Source organism: Centruroides vittatus, unplaced genomic scaffold (assembly GCF_030686945.1).
Source record: "Centruroides vittatus isolate TY-2023 unplaced genomic scaffold, ASM3068694v2 contig_341, whole genome shotgun sequence".
NCBI classification, from domain to species: Eukaryota; Metazoa; Arthropoda; class Arachnida; order Scorpiones; family Buthidae; genus Centruroides; species Centruroides vittatus.
Window position 1 is genome coordinate 3014193 of NW_027122166.1, and position 21260 is coordinate 3035452.

At 33.3% G+C, this 21260-nt stretch overlaps 1 protein-coding gene across 1 annotated transcript; it reads left to right on the top strand.

Moving 5' to 3' along the window:
• The first annotated feature begins 14105 nt into the window (after positions 1 to 14105).
• LOC136974118 (sn-1-specific diacylglycerol lipase ABHD11-like) lies at positions 14106 to 20494 on the top strand. Its single transcript, XM_067268927.1, has 6 exons — positions 14106 to 14122; positions 14196 to 14352; positions 14756 to 14926; positions 15765 to 15947; positions 17358 to 17548; positions 20292 to 20494. Exons 1-6 carry the CDS (start codon positions 14106 to 14108, stop codon positions 20428 to 20430), a joined length of 858 nt encoding a protein of 285 aa, XP_067125028.1. The 3' UTR covers positions 20431 to 20494.
• The last annotated feature ends 766 nt before the right edge of the window (positions 20495 to 21260 follow it).

Sequence of the window (21260 nt, forward strand, 5' to 3'; positions counted from 1 at the left end):
TAGAAAGACGAAAATGAGACCTAAAGTCCATATCGCTATATCTAGGAACAATATTTTCCACATAGTCTTCTATTTTGGCTTTTTCGATTTTTCAATTGCAGCAGCATATAGAAATGGAATATCCTCGTTATCTTTGGTTTTTGATTTAAAGTATATGCAATTTTTTTGACGAGGGGTACTCAGCATTAAGAAAATTATACAAAGGGTACACAGATGTCAAAAGTTTGGGAAACACTGCTTTAGATGTTATCTCCTTCCCCTAAAAGTTTGTCGGTACATTTTTGAGACACCCTGTATAATTGAATGAAATATTTATTCAATTCTTGGGTATACTATAGATTACTCCCTATGGAATTTCGTGTGTTTGGGTATATATCTGAACTCAGGGGACCGAGACGAGTTCAACGATACTCTACTTTTGGACCGGAGACGAAAAATAAAAAAGTTATCATACTTTTTTCCGGCGATCGCGCGATGATAGGGAGTCGCGTCGCTCTCCGCTAAGTCGGCCTCGCTATCGCGATCGGGAGTCCCGTCGCTTGCCGTTAAAATTGCCTTTAGTAGACGTTTCCCCCCTTTTTTTACTTTGTTCAAGAACTACCGTGAATCGATCACTAGTTTAACACATGGCGGCGTGTGGTGGCGTCCATACGAGAGGTCAGTCGGGCCGCCATGTTCGCTGCCATAAGTAACATTAACCGAAATGGCGATCGCGCGATGATCGGAAGTCGCGTCGCTCTCTCCGCTCTCGTATCGCGTGTTTAACGTTCCGGGAGATGACCGTAGTCCGACGTCACGGTTTGCAGACTTTACCGCAAGATGGCAATACAGTAGAGAGTCGAAAATCAAGGTCTGTATCGAAAATCGGCATCAATTGGGGACTGGGGTTGTTCAGATTAGGGATTTGTTCCGATTACGGTCTATGTACGAAAAAAATATTAACCTGTCCGATGTTCAAATTTTTCTTCGTTGCGTGTCGCTTCCTGTTGAATTTTTCTCCGTTGCGTGTCGCTTCGCGTTGAATTTTCGTCGATTTTAAGCCTAACGAAAATTTTTATCATAATAATCGAGGCTATCGTATCGTTAAAAATTATTTCTTCATTTTGTACAAACAAAATAAATATATTGAAGAATATAAAAACATGAAAATTATACTTTAGAAGTAAATCTAGTATCAAAAACGTTCGATTCAGCACGACACAGTCCGACTGAAAATCGTGCCGATTATCGGGCGATTCCGATTACCAGGGTGCCGATTTTCGACCCTCTACTGTACTAGCAACTACGGTGCCGTCTGCATGAGAGCATTAAAAAAATGCGGTAACTTAAAAAGTGTTATAACTTTATTTTTCGTCTCCGGTCCAAAAATAGGGTACCGTTGAACTCGTCTCGGTCCCCTGAGTTCAAATATATAATCAAAGTCCTGAAATTCCATAGGGAGTAATCTATAGTACACCCCAATTCTTTTCATAACGATTAGGAAAATTGTGATGTTTCAATATCTTTACGGTTAAAATATATATGAAACGTTTTAATACGAAAGAGTACTGTATTAAAAAAATCTTTTTACCATAATTATAATTTGCCCCATTGTAAGCATGCCTGACATTTCGGGGCAGATTGGTAACACGGGGAGGATTTTCTATGGGAAAATACCCTTATTTAGGTGTTAGATAAGTGAAAATTTGGCCCACCAGTCAGTGGCGTAGCGAAGGGGGTGTATCATGCACCTGGCGCCTCTCTGCGAGGGGCGCCCGAATGGTCTCCAAGACAAACTATATGTCAGGTGTGGCCAAACTTTTATCCCTTAGGGGCTACTTTTTCGGTAAAATATAGTCTGCGGGCGACTATGAATATGAGCATACAATTTTAGGATGTTTCATAGATATTTTAATAAATAATTAATAATGATAAGTTTTTATTTTTTCGGCTTGTACTTGGTTTATTCATTCTAAAATAATAGAGTTAAATATTAATAACATTTAAAACATTAATTACTAAACTAACATACCTGCTTCTGTTCGCTGTATGAATAAATAAAAAAAAACTAAAATTGAAAGTAAATTAAAGTTCACAAACAAGGAGTAATACCCTATTCACACTGTACTGTACAGTACATTTTAAGCCAGCTTAAGGTATGAAATATGAACGGAACTGACTTAACGTTAAACCGGTTTAACTACCAACAACCGGCTCAGCTTAAATCTCTTTCTCAAAGAAGGTTAAGTCGCTTCAAGCTTTCCCCGAGGTCCGCCACAAGTTCAAAAATAATGCCGGAAGCAGATGTACAGGTACAAATGTTCGAACAAACGATACTCTCCTCTGTTAGCATGTATATGCTGCTTCGGTACAAGAAGTTTAAATAATAATATAATTTCTTGTTTACGAAAATATATATATATATATATATATAAATTTCTGTCAAAAAATCCATTCTTATCACAGTTCTATCGCTAAAGGGACATAGACATTGAGAGAATCGTGCTGCCAACGACGACGACATCACTGATAATAAATGTTAATAATTCCTAACTGACGTCTTATGCATTTTAAATAAGTTATTTATATTTTAAATTACTAAATATAAATTAATTTATGATGATTTATGAAAAATAAGCAAAAGTTTGATTTTATTTAAAATGTAATATTGAGTACACCTACTTGAGGGCTAAGCGAATAATTCGCTTTAATTACCTAGTGTGAACGAGTAGTTAATCTTGTTTTCGACAATGCGACTTAACTTAATTCTGCTTAAATCTTAATCCCGCTTAAAATGTACAGTGTGAGTAGGGTATAACAAGTGGATTGAAGCCAGGGGCTGTCACGTTACTGTCTGACATGATTTTTCGCCATTTTATGCGATTGTCATGTATATGCGCATGCGTTGCGACTACAATTAATTTAAAAGTTAACATTCATTTGCATTGTTCATCGGGATAAATACAAACTGTATGGGTACGTTGCACAGACAGTCTATTATTGTAAGAATAAATTATCGAATTAAGATTTTTAAACATTAATTTAAGTGAAAGCAAATTGTTCAACTTTAGCTTCGCGGGCTACTTTCGAAATCTTTGCGGTCGACCGGTCGACCGCGGTCTATATGTTGCCATCCCTGCTATGTGTTTCTGGAAGGGAGAGGGGCGCCAATAAAGTCTCGGGCGCCAGTTTTATTCGCTACGCCTCTGCTACCAGTGGCCAAGCGGTTTTGTTCCCTGAACACGGTCGTGGGTTCGCGCCTGGCCAGGATGGGCTGACCACGTGGAGTTTTCCGGGTTTTCTCCACACTGTCAGGCCTGAATAAGGGCCATTTACCCTTAAAAAGACCTCCCGGAAGGCATCCCCTAGGCAGATCGCCCAAGTGTTGCGTTGTCATAACTTAAACAAACAGATAAGTGAAAAATATCCGGAAAACTCCACTTCGTGCTCGTTGATCGGGCGCGAACCCATGATCAACTACGAGTGTTCGGTAGTTCTATGAACTTGGCCACTGGTGAGCATATTTAAATGAAAATATCGATTTTGTCAATGATGTCACAGTAGATAAATTAATAATTTGCATTCAAATTTGTTCCAATAATTAAAGAAAGAACTGTGAATTCGAAGGTTTAAATTCCTAAGATAACATAAACCTTACATTAATGAGGATATTATTACACATTCATTATAGAAGAAAGGTCATACAATAGAGCGTCGTTTATTCGAAAGCCGATCAACAGAAACGTCGGTTAACCGAAAGCTTTCCAGTCAGACTGTCGTGCTGAATCGAACGTTTTTGATACTAGATTAACTTCTAAAGTATATATTTTTAAATATATTTATTTTGTTTGTACAAAACAAATAAATAATTTTTAATGATACAATAGCCACGATTATTATTATAAAAATTTTCGTTGGGCTTAAAATCGACGAAAATTCAACGCGAAGCAACACGCAATGGAGAAAAATTTCAATGGAGAAAAATTTCAACATGGGATAGGTTAATATATTTTTTCGTACAGAATCGGTTATCCGAACAATCCCAGTCCCAATTGATTCGGATAAATGACGCTCTACTATATTTAAGAAATGAATTATTTTTTCATTCTGATATGAAATCTTTATTTGTCATATTATGGAAAAGATGTCAAAGATGAAATATTTGAAATTGGTATTTAATAATATGAAACTTGAAGAAAACAAACTGTATTTTGTAACAGAAAGCATCATTAAAAATATTGAAAATATTTTATAATCCACGAGGATGACTTACTTTTAAAAAAATAGCCAAAGTCGTTTTTGAATATCAAAGAGAGGAATAACAAAATTTATTCAATCAAGCAAAGCATCAAATATCGATTGAAGTTGTGAATTTCTCACAGAGAAAAATTCAAACATTTCCATCATCATAATTTAATATCGGACCACTTAACATTCCAAACATTATCGAGGAAATTTAAGTTCTTGCGGCGCTTTATACGATGTTAAATTCTATCGATTGTTCGATATTTTCCCATAACTTTTCCTAACAAAGGGCCATATTTCTCAGAGTTTTGATCGCATATAAGGTATAATCTCCCGTATAAAGTATACTTCAATTTAAATACAAAATAATCTTCTAAACCTTGAATAAAAACTGATATTATATTGAAGCTGATGATTAATTGCGAACTTTTCTCAAAACAATTTTTAAGAAAGTTCATATTTCTTTGAAAAATATCATTCGTTTCTTGCTACAGTCGACTATTCCTGACCTAATCGACATTCAATAAAAATGGATATTGGATCGTATAATGGATGTCCCGTTTGTTTAATGTCTTCAAGTTTACAAGCCTGCAAAGTATTTGGCATTAACATTATTGAAGATTGCACATGTTACAAAGATTTTTTTGATGTGGAAAACAGGAAAATTTTCTTCCAGTTTCTATCATGTCTACACGAATCTAATCGAAGTATTTTGGTGTTTGGCTATCTTTAGATTCACTCTGGATATCTTCGAGACTGGCGTAATTTGCAGCGATTGGTTGCTGGTATTTGGAGAAAACTTAATAATACTAAAATACATATTCTTCTTGTTCTTTCTGCACTCTGCTATTCAATTTGGCATTTGTAAGAGAAGGAAACTCGATTTTTATTACAAGAAGAGCAGCTACAACAATGAAATTAGTTTATCAAAAACTTTTGAAATTATATCAATTATTGCATTATTTAATATATTCGGGATTTCCTTCGTCATTATTATTATTGCAGAAATGTTTTTGTTTCCTATATATGATATAAATGGATCGGACTCGGTTGCCTTATTCTGTACGTTGTTTATGACATGGGAAACAATCGAAGGTTCGGTTATAGTTATATTAATAATTGTTCAAATGTATTTGATCGGTACAATCCTTTATTACAGGTTGGATTATTTGACAGGAATTGTTAGAGATGCAATTAAAAAATCCAGAAATAAAAAGTTTATATTGGATGAAGTATTGATCAAACACACTGAAATTTTAGATTGTTTTGATCGGATGAACGATACTTGGAAACATGTTCTGCCATTTTTATATTTAATGTGTGTTTACATAATATCCATCTCTTTGTATACTATAATATATACAAACATGAAGTTGAAGATTCCTTTCGCTCTTGTTTGTTTAATATTCTTTTCCATTTTTATTGCTTTTTTCTTTCTTTCTTCCCGGCTGATAGCGAAGGTATGTATAATTTTAGTTTTAAATTTCACAATATTTATCATGAATTTATTAACCGATACAGATATAGAAAAAGATTATTAATACAGAGCAATGAAATTAGGTCTTTAAGAAAGCAAGGCTCGGTCATAGCCCAGTATATACAGTATCCTAGTTAATATAACTGTTGAAAAAATAATTTCGTTTTTGATTAAATAATACTGCGAGATACCTGGATTCCAATCTAATGTGGATCCTCATAATGTATCAAAAGTATTTAGCTTCTGTTTTTATTTACTTTTGAAAATTGAATTTAAAATTGTATGGTGGATCTGTTTACTTTTTATAGGGACCTAACATACATTGGGACCCGTAAGCGAGTAAACCCACTAAGATGTACCGTATTCTGTTTTTCACGCGATAACCATTACTTTGAACCTAAACTTTTTCGTAAAGATAGTAATAAGAAAATGAGGATAAAAATACTATTTTACTTTCCCAACTGTTACAGTATATTTAACAGAGGTAAAGTATGGTGACTGAGCATGTATGTGTGTATCTGTGTGTGTACGCTTGGCACAATTTTGAAGCTTAATAACTCTTGAGCCTTTTGCTGAAAATTTATGAAAATTTGCAAGGAGATTTATGTGTTTGGGGGTTGACGGGATTATATTTTGATAGTTAAAGGTTGAGGGATGGAGAGATAAAAGGTCATTTCGAGTGAGGTGGGACTTAATGAAGATTTTACTCGTTATTAACATTCATTATTTTTTTAAATAAAACTCATCTCTGTCCCCCAAAAAGATTTTTACCATTTTATAAAAATTAATAATATAGAATTTTTTAAAATTAAAATATCATAACAGATGACATTACACGCAATTTAATTTTTTCTCCAGGAAAGTTACTCAACTCATTGCTGGATCTTTTTATATTAGTATTGCATTATATTAGTTGTTAGTGTTCGTAATTATGAAACATAAATTATAAGAATTTATGGAAGAGTAATAATACATTGCAGTAATTATTAAGCCTTTCTCTAAAATTATAACCATATTGTGAATTTATGCTGAAAATTGCTTATAAATAAAAAAAGAAAATATACAAAGTCGTATGTAGTAATGATATAGTTTAATTTAATTCCATTTTTAAGTCCAAAGTTAATAAATTAATTAAAATCAATATATACATATCATGGTTTAATTAACTTAATCTTGTATTTCAATTACAGCTTTACGGAAATTTTATCGAAGTTAATATATTTTCTTCTTCACTCAGAACTTTACAAGACAAATTGAAGGTGATAAATACTTGGATTTACTTCTCTTAAAATCAATATCTTTAGTGTTTTAAATCCTTATTAAATTATTTTATAGCTCTTAAATTTCATGAAAAGATTCGGGAAATGTCCGATTGGGATATCGGTGGGAGGGTTCTTCTATGTCAAGAAGCATTTTATCATAAGAGTTAGTATTTTTAATTTCTAAATTTTTGTCTCATTTAAATAGGAAACATAAATTTTTGGACATAATTAGCACTATCACTATATTAATTTATCAATAAATTAATAGATAAATAAAGTAGAAGTACAGTATATACTAGAGTTACTCAAAGCATATTAGAGTTACTCATAACAATTAAGGTTTCTCAAATGGGATCTCGGGATCACGGTTGTTTTTTTAACCCGGGAAATATCCGCGAAATTCTTCTCATCCCAGGAAATCTCGCGAATTTCTTAAAAGTTCACTTTTTTTTTTTTTTTTTTTTTTTTTTTAACTTATGTTAAGATTGTGGAAATTTTGTCAATAGAAGGTATAATTGACTCATAAACTGTCAGAATACATTTATATTTATTAATTTTAAACCTACTTATTACTTTTTTTTTAATTTTCCCTCGTTATGGCACGTCACAAATGGTCAATAATCAATACGTAGCTTATTCGTGGCAGGACTCTGAAAATTCTTTACTTGTCAGAACCTGTAATATCTGTAATAATTGTGCTTACGCTGTCTTAATTTTTAACCATGCCCAGTAGCTTCAATAACTGCGTAGCTGTAACGCCAGGTTGCGCAAATTCGGCCAGGATACAAACGAGTACGAAGTCTGCAAGTATGAAGTTTTTTTTCATAAACCTAATTATTAAAGCCAAACGAATTGCCGAATTATCCGGCCATAAGCTCGATGCCGCTATTAAAGCAGCCAAGGTAGACAAATCAAGAATACTAGAGTATAGAACACAGTATAGAAGTACTACAATCTCGAAAACGAACTAGAAATCTTCCAGGCTACAGATGAAAAAACACATAACATCTGTCTTCTCTTAAATGCATTAAACACGATTCCACTCATATCAATTGAATCGGAAAGAACATTCTCGGTAGCGGAACTTTCCATTACTAAAATAAGAATCAGATTGAGTGATGGGAGTATTGACCATTTGCTTTTTAAAATCTTATTATAAAAATATACAATATTTTGTATTGTTTTATTTAAAAAATGAAAATTACTTTTTAAGTTAGAAGTTTGATCTAAGTTCATTATTTTTTTAAATTTTCAACTCAATTCAAAGCATTTTTGTTGTTGTTGTATGCAGTTTCCAGCAAACGTTAATAAATTTTTTCTATTTGTGAAAATTTTTACGTAATTCAAAGGTAATTTTTAATGTATATCTTACACAGCATTATTAATATGATTTTTGAGGTTGCAAAAGTATTAAATTAATTTAAAAAATGAAAACTAATTATATCATTTGATTTCAAGATATTTTGTATATCTTAAAAATAATTAATTCTATCCCGGGAAATCCCGGGATAGAATTAATCAAGCAAAAGATCGGGAAATGAGAAACCCTAATAACAATATTTGATTTGACTAACCTAAATTCATCAAATTTAACGTTTTAAATATTATATAATAAATTTCTTAATTTCGTATGCTTAATGAAATCTTGCCAGTTTGCAAATTACTGTTCTGTTTTAATTTAATTAGAATTTCTCGTTTAATTCATGCGAATTTTCACATTTTCAGGTGATAAGTGCATTTTATTCGGTTTCGTCCGGTCTTCTGCAATTAGGAAGTGGATCGGCATCGACGAAGAGATGCGATATACAAAGTGACAGCAATAATACTTTTAATTGGAGTGAAATTGGAGGTTTTATGCTAAATAATTTAACAATTCAATTTGAAAATTACAGTTTGCAAATAATGAAAGAATCTAATAATAAAAATGTTGTAGAAAAACGATAAAATTCGTAATAGACATAAAGCCACGTGAATTTTTGTATATCATAAAAAAAATGATGTACAGCAGAAATTCGTTAATCCAGCATTCTCTAAAATGTAGTCGATAATCCGAAATTGTCCGTTAATAATTACACGAATCAGAATTTAGATACGTAGTGGGCTAAAGACCCAAAGTAAAAATACAGTACATGTCTGTAAAATAAATATAATAGGCACAGGAATCATTTTGAATATCGATTTTGAGCAATAACGTCTTCATTAACGTTTTTGCATGTTTTTCAATCAACCTTAACACAGTATTGTTGTTATGCATTGCACAATTTTCAACTTATTAAAGAGCGTGCGAAAAGAGATTGAAAGCAGCATACTGCTGCGTACGCTGGCACAAAATTGTCTGTGCAGCATTGTCTGCATAGTCTAGACCGCATATAATGTATCGAATTTTGCGAAAATATAAAAACTTAACCTAACAGTTATGATAAAATGATTAATTTTAGTGTCTTTTATTTGTACGTTAAATTTAAGATCTTTCAGAGAAAAAAATATGTTCACTAATACGCACGTAAAGTTATTATAAGTTATAAAAATAAATATATTTAAATAATATTCTTCTCTGTTTTCTTAAAATTAATGTTGTAAAAATAACAATTATACTTTATAATATCGATTCTATTATAAGGGAACTTACAGTAACGAGCAAAAAATCAGTCATCTTAGAAAAAGTGGTGTTCCAGCTACTCCAGCATTTTAATAAGCTGGAATCGATGGAAAGCAGATATAAAAAGACCAATTTTTTACGTGCGGATCGTGTGCAGTATAGTAATAACTAAGGCTAGGACCATTAGTGCTGCAGATCAGGGCAAACGGAGCATTTGCCCGTCCTTGGATAGAGGGAATAGGGACTTGGGATAGAGTAAAAAAAAATATTTCACAAATGACCGTAAAAGTAATTGAGATATGTAATCTTATACTCTCGGCTATGGAACGTTTTGATGCTATAAACTATTTGTGAAAAATTCAAAAAAATCAAATAAAAAATTTACTAATGTATGGTACTTATCTCAAAGCTTTGCTACCCCCTGTGGATGCCCACGGCTAAAACACAGAACCAGAGATGTAGTGGTAAATTAAAAAGTGCCAAGGCGCTATCCGGCGTCTTGAGTTTGAAGCGCCACTACCTACGAATTTTTGTAGCTCAAAGTTTCAACTTAGTGGCGCTTTATCTGCAAAACGGATTAAATGTTTCAAAAATAACCTATATATTTGTTGAGATATAATCAAATACTCGTACACCTACAACTGCCGTAAATGCATTGCACAATTTTCAACTTATTAAAGAGCGTGCGAAAAGAGATTGAAAGCAGTCTCTTATTAAAATTCAAATTCAATCCAGTCAAATAGGCGCCGTCTCTTATTAAAATTAATAATTATAATATTCAATTAATTAATTTAGATTAATCTGGAAGAAAAGAATCGGCTCGAAGCGGGACTCGAACCCGCAAATCCCGCTTACTGTGCGGACGCGTTGCCAGTTACGCTACCTCGGTCCGATCTCCTCTTTTAGCATATATAAGTCTAAGATATAACCATCGACGGTTATTATTATATTTTCTGGCCGTGGACGCTGGTGTGTCCCCAGTCGGCACCGTAATAACCGTCTGAGGATTTACGACTGTCAGGATTTGATTCCGGTTGCCCCACAATGTTGGCGACTTAACCACCTTGGCCATCTGTCCGTCGAAAAATATATTTTAATAAATTGTGAATTTAGCTTACATTTTAATGAAATTTCAAAAATCGAAAAATTAAGATAATTACAGTCCAATTTTGGTGTTAAAATTATTTTAAGTCTTTCCTTGAGTTTTTTAAATATCTAATATCTATAATTAGAAAAATGACTTCCTTGTATATTTTTCCGTGTTTCAATGATAAGGTAAATATTTAGTTAAAAATTTTCCTTATTTATCTTCAAGTTGATAAATAAGGAAAATTTTTAACTAAATATTTCAGCTCAAATTTCGAATTATTTTATATCTAGTTGATTTGTAGTTATTTAACGTATTTACTCTGACATTGAACATTTTATTTCAGATAAATATTCAAATTTTTATGATAAATGTCAGCATTTATATAATATAATTAATATCTCGAATAATAATTCTGCATAATTTGAATTGAATTCCTATCTTGAATACGAATTATCTTTTCATTTAATCTACTTGTCGTTTGAATGGAAAAGAAGATAATTTACAAAAAGTTGAAGATCAGAGCATTATAACTAGGCTTAGAGTGGTTTATTTTATTTTATTTTATTTTTTCCTTTGAAATTTTACACAAGCGATAGAAGATTGTCAAAATCCGTAACTTTTTTTTATGCCAGTACATTTATTACCGTAAAGTCTTATCAAAATATAGTTCTATAATCTGGGTATTATACAAAACCGAAATATCCGTTTCCTTGCTGTTTACACGAATAAAAGTATTTAAAATAGACGAAAAATCTCTTACACGATTATACCTGGGCTTAGGGAAAAATGCATTACGCCTTAGTAACATTACAGCTGATGAACTAATCGATTTGAAAGGAGACTCGTTTTAGTCTCTTACACGCTCCGATTCCCCAGGTTCTTGAAGTTGTTGGACTGAGGTTATTTGGCAAAGAAACTTGTCCAGAAATCCATTTTCTCTGCAGGCATGAACTCCATCTGCTTCTAAAGATAACCGAGCTTTGCTGGATTTACAACTGTGTTTTGTCCATCATATTTTTTCTTTGGAAATACTACTTCAGGATGGTCATTTTTCTTTAAACAGAGGTAGCGTACTCTTCTAATGTCGAATAGGAATACTGGCAACGAATAATCATTGTCTCATTAACAGTGATTTTGAACTCTGTCATTTCTCTCTTTTACTAAATGATTCTGGTGGACATGGAGTCGTAGAACTGTGAGCTGCAGTTTCTAAATAGCGGTCCTTGTGTTCTTCAATGTCAGAGTAAATGTAAAAAAGCTGATTGGAAAAAAGAATGATCAGGTGATAAACCAAAAGATGATAGAAAAAGACGTGATAAATCGAAGTCACATGATATGTTACGTTCTAGATGAATTCTCCTAACGTGCCACTTTGGGTAACGTGCCACTTTGGGTAACGTGCCATAGGTTTTCCCCCTTGGCCGAGGATATCGCTGACCAGCAAACGTGGCAGCCACCATTACAGCTTTCGTTGTCACGTAATGTGAACCAAACGTTTCCATCGGTGCAACTTGTTGAGAGCCCGGTTCTACTTTGTTATCGTTACTAAACTTCTTGTATTTGCTGCTGAAATGCACTTATAGTATTCTGTGAATCAGCCTCTTTTCTTATTAGAAACCTCTCTCACAGGATGATAGTTGGGTTTAGAGGCAAAATCATGGTGGGGATTCTTATTCCACGCCCTGAAAATCATTAAAAAAGAAACTGTTTATAACTTAATTTCATCCGACAGACCTCTAAGCCCGGTTATAGTCCTCAGGTCTTCAGTTATTAATATCAAGTTTTGATTTATCGTACCATTTATTCGCCTCTGAAATTGGCAGTTAATCGAGAAAATTAAAGTATTTCAAACGGTATAAATATCATATTACTATGATACTATATACTTCACTATGATAATAATGATACTGATAATAATAAATAATAATGAGGCACTTGATTTAGTGATAAAATGTCATTTACAACGCAAAATTCTACATATAATAACTCATGGATAATGAGAGTTCTGAGGTATTTACAGAGAAATTTCATTCAGACACGTGCTTTATGAAGATGACACTTTGTCGGAAAACTATATTGTAAGGTTGCCGACCCGGTGGAGATAGGTGACTTGGAAACCCATTCCTCGGCACGCGTGTTAAGTTGCCGTCTTTTAGATGGGATCAGCTAATCCCGCGCCAAGATAAACCGAAAGGAGGGTTGTATGTAGATCGTGACGGAGGAGGCAAAGGATGACAAGTGTTTTTCACACGAAAACCGTTTATTTGTTAACATTAATGCTTACATCGTTAATCGACAGTCCTTCACTAATCCAGACGAGAACTTCGGCGTCGGTCGCAGCCCTGGGGCGGACGAGATGAGATCACTGGACAGACGGACGATCGGGGAAATGGTGCAACGGAGTTCTATCTTGAGCGACGACACAACTCAATACGGATCACGACTGTTATCCGAATAACGAGGAGACTCTTGGCTTAATCCAGAGGAAACTGTCCTTCGACCTTAAAACCAGATTTTTTAATAGTTTTTTCCCCTCTATTCGCATTTCTGATTGGTCCCTGTCCCATTCCTCGCTTCCCGATTGGTCTCTCCTTTGTCTCCAGGTGCAAGACGAAGCCTCTTCTGGTCGCGGGAAAAGTCCGATTCGAAGTGTCTATTTGATACCTCTTTATCGACTCTGCCCGGCAATTGTTTATAAAACACCAACACCTGCACTCATAATTCAGGCCGTTGTTATGCCATTTTTGACGTCTAAGAATTTTAACGATGATTTTCATCTTTCATTTATCAAAAATTCCCTCCTTTATTGTTCGAAAAGGTTTATCTCGGCCAACATTTTATAGACTCGCGGGTCAATGATCTACCTATTTATGAGCGCTCGTGTTAGAGTTTGTCTTCCGCTAAGCCCTTGACAGAAATTTGACACCTACTCGAACGGTTCCGAGTCTTGTTGTTTACACAAGAATTTCGAAGGTTACTAAAGTTCGAACCCCGTCTGGGATCCACAATATCGAGGTTTGATTATATAAATCCGTAAAAGTGTGGGAAAGTGAATCATACAAACTGTTTCAATTATGATTTTTATCTAAATGCGTAAATGATTAATGTAAAAATATAAATTTCCTACAATAATTTGTAATTAATAATTTAAAAAAATATAATTAACGTTATTTAAACAAGTTTAGAATTTTTTTAATGATTTAATGAAATAGTGTGCTGACGTAATTTCAGGAAATAATCGTAAATTTTTGTAATTATTTCCTTTAATTACATCTAACATAATATTTCATAAATTAATTCACTAAGTACATTATTAATACAGGTTAAGATCCGTTTCTTCTGCGAGGAAGGCCCCATGTTCTAATAACTTTCGCCAGTAATGTAATTATTTTATAAAACTTACCTCCTCCATACACAAACATCATTATTACCGAAACACCTTCAAGCATTTAGATGGAAGATTTCACAGGGTAACTCTTTGCTTTTTATTTTTGTAAATTTAAAATAATCTGAAAATTTCTATGGTATATAAATTTTCTTTAGAGAAGAATCAGAAGATTTGGCTTATACTTTGTACGGTGACGAAGATAACAGTGGAAGTTCTCTTAACACACCAATTGTGATTTTTCACGGTTTATTCGACAATAAAGAAAATTGGAAAGAAATTGCTATCTCTCTAGCAAATACTTTATCCACTAAGGTAAACGAATTTTGTTTTATTTGGACTTCTTGGAAACTAAAAGAACTTTTTAAATCATATCAGTTCGGTCAAACTCACAATGGTATGGGGTGGCTCGACATACCCGGAGAGTCCATTCTCATAAAGTTGCTGGGTTATTTGACTTATTAATCGCTTCGGCCATCTGAAATTATCTAGAATGGAATGTTTTACACCTCAAAATAATTTTCTGAATGTTGAGAAAGTAATATTTTGCAATTAAGATCCGTTTCTTTAGGTAAATGTATAATTAGATAAAAATAAGAGCATTTTAGGACGAAGTAGTACTCTTTAATTACATAGTAGAAGATTAAAGTAAAGTATTATTTTCTCTTCATAATGGATTTCAGCATTCAAAAAATAAAAATGAATTTCTTTTATATAGGTCTATGCTGTTGACATGCGAAATCACGGAGATAGCCCGAAAGTGTCGACGATTAACCACGAGGATAATATCGAAGACTTGAATAATTTTCTGCAGAAAATTGGCCAACAAGTTATCTTAATTGGACACAATTTTGGAGGAACGGCAGCTATTGATTTGGCTTTCAAGAGAGTGCGTACAAATATCAGTTGTAATTCTTTAACTCTTTGCATTAATTTACTCTGAAGTGATTGAAGTTTAATATAACATAGGGTAAAAAATTAATATTTTTTACTTATTTTAATATTATTTTAGTTATTTTAATATTAACTTATTTTGATATTAAATAATGTTATAATTTTAAATACTGTGTAAGTAATAATGTGCTTGAAACCAGAGCCGTTGCAATGCATTGGCAACGAGGTAAGTCCCAAAGATACAAGGCGTAGGGACGTCAATCGCCTCTAACGCCTCGTAAAAATTTATCAGTTGAGGACTAAAAAACAAAATATCAGGCGCCCTTTACCATAATTCGTGCCGCCCCAGTATGTCTTTGTGATTTCTCGTCAGCGCACGGCGACGCTGCGCACCGGCCTGATAGATAAGCCTAAGAGCTGGTACTGAGAATCCTTGTTTCTTATAAAAATTTAATTCAAAATTTGTGGCTCCATATATATCTGAACATCGGAGTTGTAGGTACCTGTACATAATTCAGGCTCACGCCGCGCATACTGAATATCTTATTTTGAAATTATGTTTTGTTTTCCTATAATAAATTTTTATTTGCAATTAAAGTATTTTTTTATAATACATGTATTCATAATTCTGGTAATTAAAATAAGTTTTAAAAAAGCTGCAGTTTATGTATTTGCCAAGGGCGACAAAAGCATTGTTACGACTCTTCTTGCAACAATCAGTTAATTATATTAGTAGGTAATCAGCACTTGTTGCATAAATTTTAGTATGACAAATATTGCTTCGACGTTTCATTATTTGCAAATTTATTAATTTGATTTTTTATTGTGTTTAGCCGCAACTGATTAAACAACTGATACTGATTGAAGCATCTCCATTGAGATATCCAGAAAACGAAATTAGTAGAGTAGGCCATATTGCATTTCATATGTATCGAGCTATGCTTTTCGTTCGAAAAACTAACTCTTTTAGAAAGGCAAGAGAGATATTTGAAGAATATTTTCAAGAAAAAATAGAGGTAAGGTTTATTCTCTAAGATATACAGTACTTGGAGAATGCAATTTTCGTTTTAAAAATCGAATTATTTGAATAAATGATAGAATTTACAAATTATTCTTAATGCGCATTTTTTATTATGCAGAAGAGCGGAAGGTAGAGTGCCCTTTTGCCCTTTATAAAACTCTTTTTTTTCTATTTTTTTCCAACAGATAAAATACGTAAAGTGTTTCTTTATTAATGAAAGGCAATTTTATAGATTTTTTTTATAAACTGTAATTTATGGGAATATGAACCACCACCTAAGTTTTCTCTGGCCCGAAGAAAAATCCCCATCTCTTCCTCTCGATGATCTTAATATACGAGGTGCATTCAGGTTATAACACCTCCGATTTTTTTTTCTCGGGACTGGAAACAGATAGAAACGTGCGGTTTGTTTTAAAATACGCGTGCACTCGTTGTGAATGCGTGACAGAGATGGCAGAACTGTACGGCACACAGAACTCTAGCGGCAGCGGCAAGAGTATGGACTGTTTTTGATACTTAAAATAGCGACGTTTTCATTACAAGAACAGCGTGTAATCATTCGTTTTCTCCATTTGAGTGGCGTGACACTGATTGATATTCACCACCTGTTGAGTGAGACATGTGGTGATGATGTCAACATTGTCTGGCAACATGCCACGTGCGCAGCCTTGTGGTCGTCCGTCAGCATTCGTGGCACCCTACATGGAGGACACCTTTTGCATTTTCAGGTCTTCGTGCAGGATTGTGTGCACAGATCCTACGGAAATGACAACTTTAAATGCGATGTGTTCCACACTCATTCGGCAATCCTCCAAAACAGTTTTCTCCACTCGCTCTATCGTATCGTTAGACAAGCTGGTGCGAGGCCGCGATTGTCTTGGTTTGTTGTCACGCGACGTTCTGCCTTCTTTGAACTGTCGCATCCACGAACGCACCTTAGACACATCCATGACACCATCACCACATGTCTCGCTCAACTGGCGATGAATTTCAATCGGTGTCACGCCACTCAAATGGAGAAAACGAATGATTACACGCTGTTCTTGTAATGAAAATGTCGCCATTTGAAGAATCAAAAACAGTCCGTACTCTCGCCTCTACCGCTAGAGTTCTGTGTGCCGTACAGTTCTGCCATCTCTGCCACGCATTCACAACGGGTGCAGGCGTATTTTAAAACAAACCGCATGTTTCTATCTGCTTTCAGTCCCGAGAAAAAAAATTCGGAGGTGTTATAACTTGAATATACCTCGTAGTCTATGTATATATTTTTACATGTTCATGAACTATCACAAGTATCTTTTAGAAATTTAAGAAAATATTTTGTGAAAATGCTTATTTATAAATCAATTTAACAAGTTAGAAAGTTTGAAACCCTATGGAAGTTTCTCTCGTTTTCTAATTTTAGATTCCGGCACTTCGTGATATAATCCTGTCGAATCTACGAGAAGATACTTTTGGGATAAACTGGAAAGTACACTTGAAGGCGATAGAAATGTCTGTAATTCTGGATAAAATTTTTGAAAACATCTATCCTTTACACGGCGTTTATCACGGTAGAACTTTAATGATTCACACCTCTACCTCTGAATCAATCGCGTAAGTATTCTTGTTTTACTCATGTAACAATGATTAATTTATTCTAGTATGATCACAAATAATAAGTAATTACGTTTAATTTGATTAATATTATCATATTTATTTCGTATCACTTTTAAGTAATTTAATAAGACAAAAATAATTTTTCTAACATGAAAGTAAATAAAAGATGAATTATAATAATTCAATGAATGCAGAAGAAAGACGAAAGATGACAGTCATTTTCAAATATAGTAAAACTTTACTTGGGCGTCTGCAGAAAATTTTTCAGGTGGGCAAAGTTTGGAGAGAAATAATTACATCAATAAATTTTAATTTTTGGGATTTTTCACAAGTAGATTACACAGTGCACGTCGATGCATCTCATGGTGGAGGGTGTAAAGATCCATATTTCAATTACTTTTAGGATTATAATTTGCGAAATATTTTACTTGATCCCAGGAGGCAATTGCTCTGTTTTCCCCCTCTGCAGACGTCCATAGAACTCTGATTATTCTAAGTAATATAGACCGATGCTACCTCGGATAACCGAAAACTTGGAGAAAACGGACGGCCACGGAAATTTCGGATTCAAAATTAATAATATAAAAGATTTATAAGATATATCACTTTTAAGTTTTTTTTTATACCTAAATGAATTTAATCATATATAAGGACAACTATTTTTACATCATTTATTATAAAGATGGTAAGTACTATATTTCTAAGGTTTAAAATGTGGCGTCCGGATGGCCGAGCGGTCAAGGTGGCAGCCTACCGCTCTGGGAGACCCGGAATCGAATCCGAACGGGTCGAAAAATCCCCAGGAATTTTTCGGGGGTGGTCCGTTCGGATATGTCGGGCCCCGTCCCTCACCACCCGGTCGCCCCATTGTGGGCCTGGCCGAACCCATAATGGGCCTACTAAAAGAGGCCCTCTTAGTGCCCACAGGGCGGAAAGTGTTAAAAAAAAGGTTTAAAATGTGTATTATTTTAGTTATATCTTAATATAAATGATTTGCTTCAAATTAAAGTTAAATGATAAAAAGTGACCGAAAAAAATCATTTTGTAATATGTGTTATCGTTTTATTGCTTCTTTTATAAATTACGGTGTAAAAAAGTAGTGCACCCTCTTAATCTGTACAGGTTCGCCTCGGATAACACGGTATTCGGTTAATCGGGACTCGGATAATCGGGGTTGTATTGTTATTTTATGTAATAGTTTTTAAACTTTACTCGAAACACTTCCAGTTAGTAAATGCTGTAGTTTTTACAATAACTACAACTAAACCATTGTCATAAATTAGTATTATATCGATCATATGTTTTGAATATAACATTTGTTTTACGAATGGACATGAACGACATTTAATTATTACGCCTTTGTGTCCTTTTTAACTCTATTTAAAATTTATTTTGTACACTAGTACTTTCTATATATTAACAGGACTTATTATACTGGAAATTATGGATGCAGATATTTAGTCTTACAGATCAAAAATAACGTTCTTTATTTAGTTCACCTGAACACATACACTTTAAGCATGTGTTTCGGACTTGTTCGTGCCTCCTCAGCAGGCCTTTAAATGACACTTTCTACAATTAAAGGCCTACTGAGGAGGGACGAACAACTCCGAAACACATGTTTAAAGTGTATGTGTTCAGGTGAACTAAATAAAGAACATTAATTTTGATCTGTAAGACTAAATATCTGCATCCATAATTTACCAGTATAATAAGTCCTGTTAATATATAGAAAGTACTAGTATACAAAATAAATTTTAAATGAACGACATTTATTAAAGAATATTATGAAAATTTCTTCTATAATTACAACGTTTCTCTTCCGAGTTTCTCTGAATTTAGTTCAATCGATAGAAAGAAATACACCATTTACAATGATATCATCAGCATAATTTGTTTGATAATGAGTTCTTTCGCATACAATTTTTGTTTTAAACATTATTTTATTAATTCAGTAAAATTATGTTTTTTCAAAATATTTTTGAGTTTTCCTTTTGTTTTAATCTATATTTTAAAAAGTGTAATTGAGGTCGGGTTGGTCGAGACGATTAAGGTATCAGTCTACTGCTGTGGGACTCCAGAGTAGTAGGCTGATACCTCTATCCGTCTATCGTATAAAAATATCAGTAAATCTTTTGGAGATTGTTTGACTCGGATATGTCGAATCCCATTCTCGCTATCCAATCATACCATTGTGGGTTTGTCCAATTCCACGATAGACTTAAAAAGATATCCTTGTAATGCCCACAAGAAAGACAGACAACAGTGAGAATTCTTAGGCATACAAGTTTTTCAAATTGCAGCTCAATTAGTAGAAAATGTGCAAAACCTCTACAAATTTTTGCATATTGAAATATTTGCTACTGATTGTATTAGCGATATCAGCCAGTCGATTAGCTCGTATTAATGGAATGAAAATATTGTTAATAACATAATTATCACTCAAAAGAATAACTCTTTGAGCAGACAACTAACATAAATAGAAGACAGATTATCTCAATTTTTAATTGAACCGATTTGTTAGTTTCACAGCTTATTGTATTATATGTGAGTAAATTGTTTCTTTCGGCAACTTTCGATTTTTTTCTTAATGGAACGTCTGCCCATTTTGGATGATATAGTTAAATTTTGAGTAACTATGTTTAAATTTATTTACTAATTTTTTCAAAAAAAAAATTGAATGGTATTTGTATTTCTCGAATTTAACAATCAAAATAATTAATTTTTGTCTATTTTTCAGATCGGATGATTATGGAAGTTTGAAAAAACACTTTTCCAATGCTTCTTTTAAATGCATAGAAAATTGCAGCAATTGGATTCACATGGACAAACCGGATGAACTCAGAAATATTATTTCTGAATACATATCAAGTATTTAGTGGTCTATCGAAGCTATAAAATTGGGGCATTGACATGCGAAAGGTAGCAAGTGCCAAAATTGAAACTTTTTCGGGAAAGAAAAAAGGATTTGCTATCACCTTGTCCGTAAGAAAGTGATCGCAAACACTAGCAAATTGAAACCTTACACTCTATGTTCAAAATTTAATTTTAAATATTAGGAACCATTTTTTTCTGTAAATATCTTCATCATAGGAAATCCAATATGGAAATATTGGATTTCCTAGTGATAATCACTACTGATGACAAGTAGCGGCAACGTGTTCAATTTTTTCTGTATTACTGCTAGACTAACTACTTTTATCAGCGCTACTAGCATTGTCATTTACTATTTTTTTCACACAAAAAAAGTGAAAAGTAGAATTTCATCGCTACTTTCCAATGTCAACACCTCAGTTATTTATAGAAATACAATGTATAGATTTACTCAAGAAATTGATATAAATATGTAAACTTTAAAATTAAAATAAAGTATTATTTTTATTTTATAAGATATGAGAAAAATCGTATAAATTCTTATCCCAATTCTAAAATATTTTGAGACACACCATGGCCGAATGGATAACGCCACTGAACACTTAGTAGCACCTGACTAACGCACTCTAGTTCGGGATCTCAAAAAATGCAAGACCCATTATTTATCAATTTTTAATTAAACAAATATCAAATTTAGTTTTAAACTGACGACTTTATGAATGTACTTCATAGTTTGTACTTAAACAAGTCGATCTGCGAAGAGAATAAATGTGGCGAAGCGTTAAAAAACCGAAATTCTAGTGAAAAAGAAGTAATTTTCAAAACCCACTTTTAA

What these genes read in the sequence shown, in the direction of transcription:
- LOC136974118 (XM_067268927.1), top strand. An exon ending in CAAATACTTTATCCACTAAG is followed by an intron (nt 14,353 to 14,755) that starts GTAAACGAATTT and finishes TCTTTTATATAG; the next exon opens with GTCTATGCTGTTGACATGCG. An exon ending in TTGATTTGGCTTTCAAGAGA is followed by an intron (nt 14,927 to 15,764) that starts GTGCGTACAAAT and finishes TATTGTGTTTAG; the next exon opens with CCGCAACTGATTAAACAACT.